The sequence below is a fragment of the Lissotriton vulgaris genome, chromosome 4_1, assembly GCF_964263255.1.
Source record: "Lissotriton vulgaris chromosome 4_1, aLisVul1.2, whole genome shotgun sequence".
Taxonomy (NCBI): domain Eukaryota; kingdom Metazoa; phylum Chordata; class Amphibia; order Caudata; family Salamandridae; genus Lissotriton; species Lissotriton vulgaris.
The window spans coordinates 2,128,498,930-2,128,511,806 of NC_141691.1; the positions used below are offsets into that span (position 1 = coordinate 2,128,498,930).

Consider the following 12,877-nt stretch of genomic DNA (forward strand, 5'->3'; position numbering starts at 1 on the left):
AAGGCAGTGGACATGGGGTACACAATGTGCTTAATTTGAACCAGTGGTGTCCTGTGCAGGGCACCAGTGCTTAATTGTCAACCCCGGCACTTATGGCAGCTGTCACATGTTTGTGTAATATTGAGATGAACACAACAAGAGTTTTTTTTATTAATCAAATAGACATTAAAACTAATAGTACCTGCCTCCTAAGCCATTCTCCTTACTTTGGGGGCCTTGAGCAGTTTGAATTGCCACAGTGTGGTGGCTGGCAGTTGTGCATGTGCTGTCATTGGCTGCTCCTCTGGCAGTGGCAATGAGTGGTGCAAGCTGGGGGTGTCCTCCTTATGAGCGCCTCAGAGTTTATTTATTTTTAACAAAGTAAGCACTGGGTACAGGTGATTAGAGACAGTCAGTATGGGATATTTAACTCAACAAGAAAGAGATATCAGCAATGGGGGGCTGGTGGGACTACAGACAATGAATATGGGGTACAGAAGATTAGAGACAGTGAGTATGGGGTACAGAAGATAAGAGGTGTTGAGTATGGGGCATTTAACTCATTAAGAATAAGATGGTAGTAATTGAGGTAATGTGGGGCACAGCTGGCAGTGAATATGGGGGACAAGTGATTAGAGTTAATGACTATGGGATACAGGAGATTAGATACAGTGAATATGGAGTACAGGGTTACAGACCATGAGTTTGGGTAAAAGAGATTAGATATAGTGAGTATTAGGTACAGAAGGCTAGAGACAGTGAATATAGGAGATTATTAATTAATTTATTTATTTATTTATGAAGCTTGTATCAAGTCTTCAGTCGGCTACGAAAGAGTGCTTCAGAGGGAACAAATCTAAGGTCTAAGGGGAGGCTGTTCCATAGTTTGGCCGTCATGACTGCAAAAGCTCTGCCGCCCATTCTGAAGCGACGGAACCGAGGGACAACAATGAGACATAGCTTGTTAGACCGCAAGGATCTGACCGATTGGGAGAGTACTAGTCTCTTTCGTAGATAATCTGGTCCTGACCCATTAAGGGCCCGAAAGGCAAGAGTTAGCATCTTGAACTGGATGCGGCTGGCGATTGGGAGCCAATGTAGCTCTTTGCCGAGTTCCGGTAGGGGATGTTGCCAATCAGCGTCGCCGCCGCGTTCTGAACGATCTGTAGGCGTTCGATTTGATATTGGGGGGCTCCAGCGTAGAGGCTGTTGGCATAATCCAAGTGTGATGTTATTAAGGCCTGTGTGACCGTTCTGCGAGCATCCATAGGCAGATAAGGAAAGATCTTTCTCATCATACGCAGTTTCCAAAAACAGGCTGCAGTAACCTTGTTTATTTGGGAGCTGCACGAGAAAGCGTCGTCAAACTGAAAACCCAAATTGCGAGCAGTGTGAAAAGGGATAGGGGTGGACAGCGGGCGCGCCGTCAGCGCGCCGAAGGCGCGCCAAAGGCGAACCCGTCTGTGCCCGTCCGCGACGGGATCGCGACCAGCACCAGAAACGCTGCCGGTGATGGCAGGGACAGGGAGAGGATCTCGTGGTCCAGGACGGACCTATTCGCGATGAATACAGCGATGGACTGTAAGGCTGAAAGGGTTGCGTTAGCTAACACCGACCTACCGCTGGTATGTTTACACTGCGATAAGGCGTTATGTGGGAACTTTATAGCAGCCAACCGGCTTGGCAAGTCAAAATCTAAACCTACAGTGGGTCCCCCTAAACTAAGTTTTAGAGCTGGCCTACTGAATTGTAGATCCCTCTCTAGGCATGCTGATGACATATGGGTACTGTTGATGGACTCGGAGTGGGACGCCCTGTTCTTGACAGAAACATGGCTGAATGAAGACAACCTGACTACTATTGCCTTAGCTATCCCTCCAGGTTTCAAAATGACCTTTCCGAACCGGGAGAAGAACAGAAGGGGTGGGGGGGGGGGCTCTTATTTTCAACAATAAATTTACCCTCACATCCTCGCTACCGACCTCGATTACAGGGATGGAAGGGCTTCATTTCTGTCTGCAAGTTAATCCCCAATGTTCATTGGCAGGGATAGTTATATATAGACCCCCGGACTGCACTGGGGCCAGCTCAGGTGATCTTATGGACATTATTGTCCAAAGCTCTCTTATACACCCCTACTTTATAGTAGTGGGCGATTTTAATGCTCCGGTTGATGGGCTGAGCTGCCCCCTGGCAGACCAGTTAATATCTACTCTGTGAGCAGCCAACTTAACACAAATTGTTACTGGTCCCACGCACAGAGCAGGCCACACGCTGGACCTTATTTTTTCTAACATCCATGATACAATAGTTGAGACCCCACAGCCTCTGCTTTGGTCGGATAACTTCCTGATCCCCTTTGCCATTACTCTACCATCTTGCTCTCAGGCCACTGGTAGACGCTCCTTTGTGCTCAGGCAATGGAAAAATCTTCGACCTGACACTTTACCCTCCAGTGCTAACTACAGATCCAAATGCAGATGCAGTGGCAATGAATGGATGGATAGGCGACATGATGGAGACCATCGCTCCAGCCAAACTCGCCCTATCTCGCAGGGAATCCCCTTCTGCCCCTTGGTTCTCTACAGAGCTAAGGGCAGAGAAGGGTGCATGCAAGAGACTGGAGCGCCTTTGGCGGGTGAACTATTGTGAATCAGCTAAGGCTCGCTATAGAACAGCCCTCCGCAAGTTGCATAAATCTATAAAAAAAGCAAAAAGGTGTCATATTGCCACCTCAATCCGTCAGGCGGAACAATCCAGTAAAGAAGTTTTTAATATAGTGCAGTTCTTTTTCAAGCCGAGAATTATTGAAACAGAAGTCACCCCATCCAAGTCTCTTTGTGAAGGTATCTCAGATTATTTTGATGACAAAATTAAGAAAGTGTATGGTACCTTCTCTGACTCTCGTCCCACCATAATGGCTGATAGTGTTGATAATAGCCCATCTACCTCGATTTTAGTTCAATTTCATTCTATCTCATTTAAGGAGGCATTGCAGGAAATAAAGAGGTGCAAATTGGGGGCTCCTGATGATCCTTGCCCACCGAAGCTCTGGAGCATGATGGCGGAGTCAATTGTACCCACCATCCTGCACATTTGGAACACGTCCATTACATCTGGGGTGTTTCCAGACTGTTGGAAACATGCCACACTCCTCCCTCTGAAAAAAAAACAAATGGAGATCCGGGGGATTTGAGCAATCTCCGACCGATTTCCTTATTGGCTGCCCCAGGTAAAATGATGGAAAAACTGATTCAGCGCCAATTGAATAGTTTCATTGAAGAGAATAAGATCTTGCATGAAACTCAGTCGGGTTTTAGGCCGGGCTTCAGCACTGAGACCGCCCTTATTGAGGTAGCTGAGACGGTTAGGTGGTCTCTTGATTCAGGAGCATCTGCTATGCTGGTGCTCCTGGATCTATCGGCCGCATTTGATACGATTGACCACGGCAGACTTCTGCAGTGCCTAGAAGACATTGGCCTTCAGGATAAAGCACTTGGGTGACTTCATTCCTATTTGACCAACCGGTCACAGAAGGTGGCGTTGGGCTCTTTTTCCTCCAAACCTAAGCGACTGGGGTGTGGGGTCCCTCAGGGATCGGCACTTAGCCCGCTACTCTTTAATATTTATCTGGCACCAATTTTTACTATGATTGCCAAATGGGGGGTCACAGCAATCTCATACACATACGATACCCAGCTCGTCTTCCCCTACTCAGAAGTGTTGGAGGCAGCCTTCGGTAAATTTAAGGGGTGCCTCCACGATGTAGTCAGCTGGATGAACACCAATAAATTAAAGTTGAATGCTGGCAAGACGGAGGTGATCTTCTTTGGGAAAGGCCTTCGCCCTTCCCCGGATCTGTGGTGGCCATCTGAGATGGGCTCTGCGCCTTCCCCCAGCACAAAGGCTAAAAACTTGGGGGTAATGTGGGATGAGAGCTTGGCCTTCTCTGCCCACATTCAGAAAGTGACAACAGGGTGCTTAAGCAAGCTGAGGAATTTGCGCAAGTTCCTTGTGCTGCTTCCAGAAGACTGCAGAAAAATGGTAGTCCATGCGATGGTCACCTCGAAGCTGGACTATGCAAATGGCTTATATTTGGGCCTACCCAAATATTTGATTCAACGTCCGCAGACCGTGCAGAATGCGGCTGTGAGGCTGATAAAACATATTCCTTTTAAACAGCAGTCTCTCCTGAATTGCGCGAGCTGCACTGGCTTCCGGTGGCAAGTAGAATTAAATTTAAGGCGCTAACACTGGCTTTTAGAGCTTTCCATGGCATTTGTCCTAGCTATCTTAAAGCAAGACTCCCTAGATATGAATAGGCGAGACTCTTACGGTCAAACTCCCTGCTCCAGCTACACGTCCCACGAGTCAGAAAGACGCGTTTGGGAGGCAGGACCTTTTCAGCAAACACGGTGAAGCTGTGGAACGCCCTACCGCCTGCCATTCAGTCGGCAACATCAGAGGTTGGTTTCAGGAAACATTTAAAAACTTGGCTTTTTAATCAAAAGATCTGATCCACCGGCTTTACTTATTGTTTACTCGAGCTGCTCACATAGCGCCAGGACACCTCCTTGCGAGGTAGCTGTTCGCGCTTTAGAAATTTCTGTATTATTATTATTATTAAGCACAGTCGGCCACCACAAGGTAGAAGGTATTGTGATTTTTTGATTGAAAAACAAGACCTCCGTCTTATCGGTGTTGAGCCGAAGATGGTTGGCAGCAATCCAGGAGCATACTTTGCCCAAACAGTGGCGAAAGCTGGCGAGGCTAGAGTCAGAGTGATCTCTGAAAGAAAACATTAGCTGTGTATCATCAGCATAAGAGATCACTCTGACCCCACACGACTCGACCACCTTAGCCAGAGGGGCCAAGTAAACATTGAAAAACAGTGGGCTCAAGGCGGAGCCCTGTGGAACTCCACAGACAAGGGGCTTACGATCAGATTGAAAAGGTCTAAGGAGAACCCTCTGCGTTCGTCCTTGAAGAAAGGAGCTGATCCACGAAAAAGCAGAACCGCCCAGTCCAATCTGCTCCAATCGATCTAAAAGTATCCTATGGGACACCGTATCGAAAGCGGCGGATAGGTCGAGGAGGACCAGCATGGCCTCCTCTCCCCTATCCACACACTTCCGAATGGTCTCAGAGACTTCCAAAAGCGCCGTCTCCGTACTGAAACCAGATTAGAGGCACTGAGTATGGGGTATTTAACCTGATAAGAAAGAGATGGCAGTTTTGGAAGAAGTGCACAAGATCAAAGACAGTGAGTACAGGGTACAAAACATTAGTGACAGTAAGTATGTGGTATAAGAGATTACAGGCAGTGAATTTGGCGTACAGCAGCCTAGGGATAGCGAGTATGAGATACAGGAGATTAGATACAGTGAATATGGGGTATCGAGTAGAGAGAGTAAGTATTGGGTATTTAAAACAATAAGGAAGAGATGACAGCATTGGAGGCAGTGCAGGAGATTACAGCCAGTGAGTATGGGATACAAGAGATTGGAAACAGTCGGTATAGGACATTTCAAATAATGACTAGGGAGTACAAGAGTGTAGGGAACATGAGTACGGGGTAGAGGAGAATAGAAACTGTGAGTATGGGGTATTTGACTCAATAGGGAAGAGATGATAGCATTGGGATTAGTGCAGAAGATTACAGATAGTGAGTATGGGGTATAAGAGATTAGAGGCAGTGAGCTTGGGGTATATAATATGATAAGAAATGGGAATATTGCAGGCAGTGAAGGAGATTATAGACAGTCAGTTTGGGGTACAAGAGACTCAATACAGTAAGTATGGGAAACAAGAGAAGAGAGTCAGTGGAAATGAGGCATTTAACTCAATATGAAGAGATGGAAGAGTTGGATATATCAGAGTAGATTAGAGACAGTGGGTTTGTGCCATTTAACTTCCGCAGAAAAACAGGTCAATTGTAGATACAGGACAGGACACAGCACACATTTAGCACCATTGAGTCCAACCTGAACAGCAGTTGTTCTTTTCTTACACTCCCTGAAAAATGGATAAACAAGTGGTATGCATTATTGTGGATTTGAGACATCAAGTAGGGGTATTTTAACTCTTTGCAAAGAAATGGAAGTGCCTGAGATTATGCAGATTCCCACACAGTGTGTAAGAGTTATGTACCTCTCTGCAGGAGCAATAGGAGAGTGAGTGGGAGTTCTTTACTTCTCTGTGGGAGAAACAGCATAGCGAGTAGGAGGTACTTAACTTCTAAGGGAAAGACAGCATAGTGAGTAGGAGGTGTTTACCCTGCAGAATAACAGATGTAGGGTCAGATGTAGAAGTGAAATAGCAATCGAAAATGCTGACATTCACAGAATATCAGCGTTTGTGATCGCAATTTAGCTGTGTGCTATGTAGGTAAATACCTACTTTCAAAATAAGGAATGGCAAAAATTGTGCTTCCTCATTTTGCGCAAGCATTTAGAGAATCGCAATTTGCAATTCCCTAAATTCTATGCTAATTGGCATCACAAATTGCGATAATGCCTTAAGAAATCGCAAATTACCACAAACTTCAAGTTGGTGGTAAGTTGCGATTTGCTTTCAAAAAGCACTTATTTGCTTTTTTCAATGTGACATGTGGCACACATTCGCCCAATTCAGGGGTGAAACAGGGTTTCCGTTTGGAACCCTTGCACCCTTGAAAGTGGGCACACAATTCTCATTCATTCCAATGGGCCTCTTGGTCCATGGAATGAATAGGAAGCCATTCCTTCTTTGTGACTCGCAATTTGCGAGTCGCAAATAAGAAATATGTAGGAATCACAAAAATGATTGCGATTCCTACCTACATAGTATTTTGTGAGTCCTTAATAGCGATTCCCTAAAAATCAATGTTAGGAACTTGCTAAACAGCTATTACCTACATCTGGCCCTGAGTATGGTCCATGTATCTCTTCGATTAAGCAACAACAGAGAAATGGACAGCACAGGAGATTCCTGCAAAGTGAGTTGCTGTATTCTCTCGGAGTGGTGACCGCAGTGACTGCAGTGCTTTGGAGAGAGCAGGAAATTAAGTCCCTGACATTTAACTCTGTGAGCAAGATATGCTAGCGGTAGGACTCGACATTATATCCCAGCATATGGTGAGCCGGTGTGTTCTAATAAATCATACATGTATTAGCTGCTATTATAACATATTTATAAGCAATTTACCCCTACAAACACCTATGTACATATAACTAATGGCTACCTCATACTCTCACAACTTAAACCTAGAAAACACCCACCTTCTTACCCCTTATACCTACACACACCCAAGTTGTCAATTCGCCTTGGTATCTGTAGTGTGCATGTATGCCTCGGCTTCGTGCTTGTCTTGTGGACCCATGTAGTCCTTGGCTCAATCTCAAATCTCAGAGTCCAAGGACAGACATGAACCATGGACTTGAAGTGCTGAGGCTCATCTCACACAGCACTGGCACTCTGACCGGCACCTCATGCTTCCATGTCACTAGGATTGTACAAAGGCAGGAGAGGTGCAGTGTGTACCTTTATATGAATGATAACCACAATTATTCAATCTATGACTTCCCCAATCGAGAGTCGCTAAGACACAGGTGCAAACTGCGACATTCTCACTAACATTGCCAACGTGCGCCCTCTCTTTCAGATCTTCAAATGTTGGGGTACATTGTGTTCCTGCTTCTTGTCCTGAGGGCATCTGCGGTGTTCTGCCCTGACTGTGGTGAGTTGAGTGCTGTTTGTCTGGCAGGTCACTGCCACTGTCTGATGATTTGTACCTGTACAGCTTTAAGTGCAAGAATAAAGTGAGGCTCTACTGTCTGTATGTTTGTATTGTTAGTTTTGTGCAGCAAAAGCATTTGTCACCTGTCGTCCTCTGCCGGGCACCAAAATAATCAGGACGAGTGTTCAATGACTCTAGGACAGTAAGGTAAAACACGCTGGTGTGACGTAATATTGCATGACACATTATGACTTACCATAACAACATACCACAGCACAGAATAACATTACATTATATTGCAATGACATAATATAATGTATTATAATACATAGGTATCGATATACATATTCACTGAAAGAAACAAAGGTTAAAGGGATGTTATAGTTAGGTGAATATGTCAGTGACTTCCACCCCCACCATGCACTGCATATGACCTCACATAATACATCACTGATGACATCATTTATAACATCACACACAGTCCTATGTTAAGTAGACATGGTCTAAATGAGACAATTCTGTTGAATAGCTCAAGGCTGCTTAAAACAATTTAAAAACATTTTTCTGCTGTACCAAAGAAACTTGGGTGGAACATAGTGAACACAAATCGTCACCGTCATATAGGGTTGCCTTCAATGCAAAAATAAAACATATTCAATGATCCCACACACTCACACCCATTAGCTGGACCCAGGCTGAACAAAATCACGTAGAAAAGTACAATGGGATTTACCTGCCGATATGTAAACTATGAAACAAACTAGCACACACATTGGATGAGATCATCAGTGAGGTCATCAATGATGTAGTTTGAGATATCATCAGTGATGTCGTAAATGATGTCTTAGAACACGTCATGACTTATGCAATATGTGAGGTCATAAGCAGTGCATGAAGGAGGGCACAAGTAATCAAGAATCTTTTATTCAGTTTCTTTACCACCAAAGTTACAAAACATCCATAAAGCATATGACGACAATCAACATCCTTCTGTCATAAATATGTTAAAAAACCTTAACATTCATGCAAATTGCAGTATAATTCATGTAAATTATGCTTATATTACAATTGTTGCTGGTCAATAAATACAGAGATACTCCCACATGTCAATAACTGCTGATTCAGTACCATAATTAATTATTAAGACTATCCCACAATCTAAAATGTGTAAAACTCATCTATATCATTTCATATCATAAAGGTAATGTTGCACTGAGTACGAAAAGGTGCCATCATGAAGATTGGACCAATACCTATTAAAGTTATCAATAGAACAGAGCCCAACACCAAACGTTCCCATCTGCCCCTCACGCTAGTTTGTTTGTGAATTGTCCTGCGCACAATTACTCCGGTGCCCGCTGTTGTACGGTGCCCCTGTTTTCCAGGTCTTTAGTCCATAAAGCAATGGAAGGTGTGTCAGGCGATGAAGTCAAGGCAGACATTTGGATACTTATATCACCTGTTGCTCTAAATCGTGATCTCAGACTGTTCTCGTTTTTTTTCCCTTTCTCTTTCTTCCGTTATCAATCAGTTTTTCTTGTCTCTTTTTTTTCTGATTGGTCCCTCAGACTGTGCTCATCTTGTGAAGTAAATAGGAAGTCGAAGTTATATGAATAAAAAGCACAAATTGATTGATACATGATTCCATCTTAAAATCTTTTAATCACATCTGAGGATGGGACACGTCACTGTATACACACACCCGACTCAGACTTTTACTTGTGTCCAACATTTGGACTCTTTTATATGTTTTGTGTGTACTGTACGAATCAGCTTAACCACATGACTGCTAAGGCAATTCCCCCTCTGTGCTGGAGAAGCTTGAAATACTTTATTTCATGACGAGCTCAGCTCGTCATAAGCACACGACCAGTGTACTGCATGACGAGCTGAGCTCGTCATGAGCAGCGAAGGGGTTAATACATTCTAATGATGTCCACTATGTATCAAAAGCATTGAAATTCCGCCGTTATATTTAGTTCAGTTAACTATAACTTGCGCGCCCGCAATGCACTGCTGATGACGTCACATATTACATCACTCATGACATGGTCCGTGACATCACTCATACATCAATGATGACATCTCAAATGACATCACTGATGACATCATCCTTGTGAAAGACTGGCAGACCTCCTCTCACCCTAATACAACCTTTGATACACACATTCAAAAATAGAAACTAACATTTTCAAACAAATGGAGATACCAATACCAGTTACAACAACCTGTTCAGTAATTCCACCATCTACATACACACCCTCTCATTCACCAACAGTTCTATATAGTCACTCATACATGTACTAACTCATCATATGTACTCATACACCTTTACATCCTGTTACACACTGATACTAATCCATATAGTTACTCACACACATACTCACACATGCAAATAAACAATCAAACATCAATTTACTTGCAAATACAGCTATCCACACACCACTACACTTACTTCAACATAAACGTACACATACTTACTCTCTTAAACAATCACTTATAGAAACACATACTTATTTATACAGGAACTCTTCCAATCTCTCACTCTCACATACACTCACTTATATACATCAATACTCATATATATATTACTTTAAAACATAAGAAGTTACTCATGAAGATACTATTGAGACGGGGAACATCCATTATAATGTGGTGTTTACACCGCACTACCATTACAACGCTGGTTTTACAACGCAAGTCGTTACCACGACTTGCGCTGGAGGGCGCTCTAGGCTAAGGAATAGTAGATTCCCATACACACCCATACACACACTCCTCCACCCATACACTCCTGTGCACATGCTCTCTTCAAAACACATACAAACAGTGAGTCACCCATTCATGCATCTGTGCGCTAAGTAATACCCCCCACCATACCATACAGACACTCATACTGATACTAAAAAAAACAACTATTAACCCTTATAGACACTCAGTGGCGGCTGGTGACATTTGAAAGTGGTGCGGCGTAAATGCTGCACAGTGGCGAGTGAGTACAGTGGTGCGATCCCAAACCACCTAGTGGGCAAACGGTGCATTGTCAAGCACATTTGAGAAATAGGTGGCTTGGCGAACACATCTCTGGGAGTAGCCAGAGAAGTCTCTTTGTACTTGCACAGATACCTCGCTCTCCCTGCATTCACATAGGCACAGTCACCCTGCTCTCATAGACCCATTACTCACCCTTCCCTGACAGATCACTAAGCCAGAATTCACCCATCCTCACCACATCACTCACCCTGGAGTCACACAGGCACACTGCTCAACCTGCTCTCACACAGGCATCACTCCCCCTTCGCTGCACTGCACTCAATCGGTTCAATTTATTAAAGCCTGTCTAGGCCTGACATTGCCTGGAACAGACTACAGTAGGGGGGTGGTAATTAAAATAAAGAAACCTTACCCCCCTCTGCTCAGCGTCTCTACACTCTGGATCACGCGCAGCCTCAGGTTCATTCAATATCCCCAAAGACAGGCCCCCTGTCGGTACAGGTATACAGAGCAATCCTCTGTTTTCGTAAGTGCCCTTGAAATGCTGAGTGCGCTGTGCTGCTGGTTTCTTGTAGCTCCGCTCAGCCAGGCTTCCCAGCCAGTTGCTGTGTGAGATGGGGGACGTCATTCCCAGCTCTCACGTCCCTCACAACCATTAAATTAAGCTTTTTCAAGTTTTCATAGTGGTGGACCTTTTACTTTGTCCAGCAGACTGCCCCAAACCCCATCCTTCAGCCATTGGTTGGTAATCATGTTGACGCTGTAGTTTTAGGGCAGTTCTTTTAACTGTATTTAACAGGTGTCACTCCTGGTCACTTTACCCCTGTTCATTTTACTGATCTCAGATGGATGAAGAGCTCAGCTTGCCCTGCCTGGAATCCGGATTCGTGACCTTGAGCTACCTTCAGATGCAGCAACGAGAGCTTAATTCATGAACCTATCGGTCTGGTTGATTCAGGAAATATAGAGCTGAACAGACTAACCCCCTTCGTCCATGGCTATATGGTCATTGCTGCGTTTTACATGTTAATGTTTCCTATTTTACAGACAGACCTGTCCAGTCACCCATAAGTTGTGTCACCGGCCTTCCAGGTTAAAGACCTGCAAACCTGCAAATGTAGACTCTTGTTGCAAATGGTCTGTGGCCAGCCCGTCGGTTTGTTTTCCGGAAGGGATACTTGATATCAGAGCATGATCATGCAACATTTCTCATTCACTTCAGCACTTCAAGCCAAGACCACTTTTATTGGCGGCTTTTGTGCCAAACACGAACTCGTTAATAGAGAGGGAGCCCTTCACAAAGCTTGACTGGGCAGGAGAGGCTGGTCTACTGGTCTAATGGCAGGACTACTGGAATTATGCCATTTTTACCACCGGGGCTTTTTCTGCATATGTTTGTAATTGCTGCATGCGCGGAAGCATTACGTGCATGGTGAAATAAATGCCAGATCATTTAGGGACACATTAAACTGATTCGTGAACGGCATAGATGAAATGCATTATTCTAGATATTGTGCTCAGGAATAGACCCCGGGCTCTCTCTGGGCAGTCAGTGAGGTGGTGGGCAGGAATGAAGGGTCAGACAGGGTCGGGCCCGCGAGGCTCACTGGCCAGAGGCAGAAAGATGGAACCTGTCAGTGCTGTAGTGTCCTGCAAGGATACAGTTTAGTTGTTTTTATGTGACCTCACACTGTGCATCCACCCACCACAGACGTCACTGGGTCAGGTGACGCTGCTAATAAAAGAGGCCAAGCGCATGTGCTCATGGCCAGAATAACCATCTACCAACTGGCGTCCTGCGTCCCTTCTTTACCTACCATGCGGGCCTAGGGCCCCATCACCACATTGGCGACAAGGTGGTAACGCTGTGCCACGCGTGCCACAGTGGCTACTTCTGGAGGTAAAAGGAGGAGAGAATGCTGCCATGTGAGGATTACCCCCCCTGCAGCAAGTGACAATTAGCGGAGGTCCCCGGGGCATGTGCTGAGGCCCGGGCCGAGAACAGAAAGCAGGAGGTGACTGGGAGCCTACCCTGCACCTCCCGTGCCCAGCGTGTGCCCTTCCCCCCACCTGGGGCGAAGAGAGAGCCATGCGGAGCCCACCCGCATGACCATGGCGCTGTGTCGAGCGGCCAACAATAAACATTAGACATTGAAGCAGGAACAGCAGAGCCCACCCGCGGCCTGC

At 45.1% G+C, this 12,877-nt stretch overlaps 1 protein-coding gene across 1 annotated transcript in view; it reads left to right on the plus strand.

Moving 5' to 3' along the window:
- Positions 1–7,629: 7,629 nt before the first annotated feature.
- LOC147725203 (CD5 antigen-like) overlaps positions 7,630–12,877 on the plus strand; it is a 223,214-nt gene continuing 217,966 nt past the window's right edge. Inside the window, exon 1 of the mRNA XM_086967130.1 lies at positions 7,630–7,696. Coding sequence (XP_086823256.1) covers positions 7,630–7,696 — 67 coding nt within the window. The remainder of the gene's footprint in view (positions 7,697–12,877) is intronic.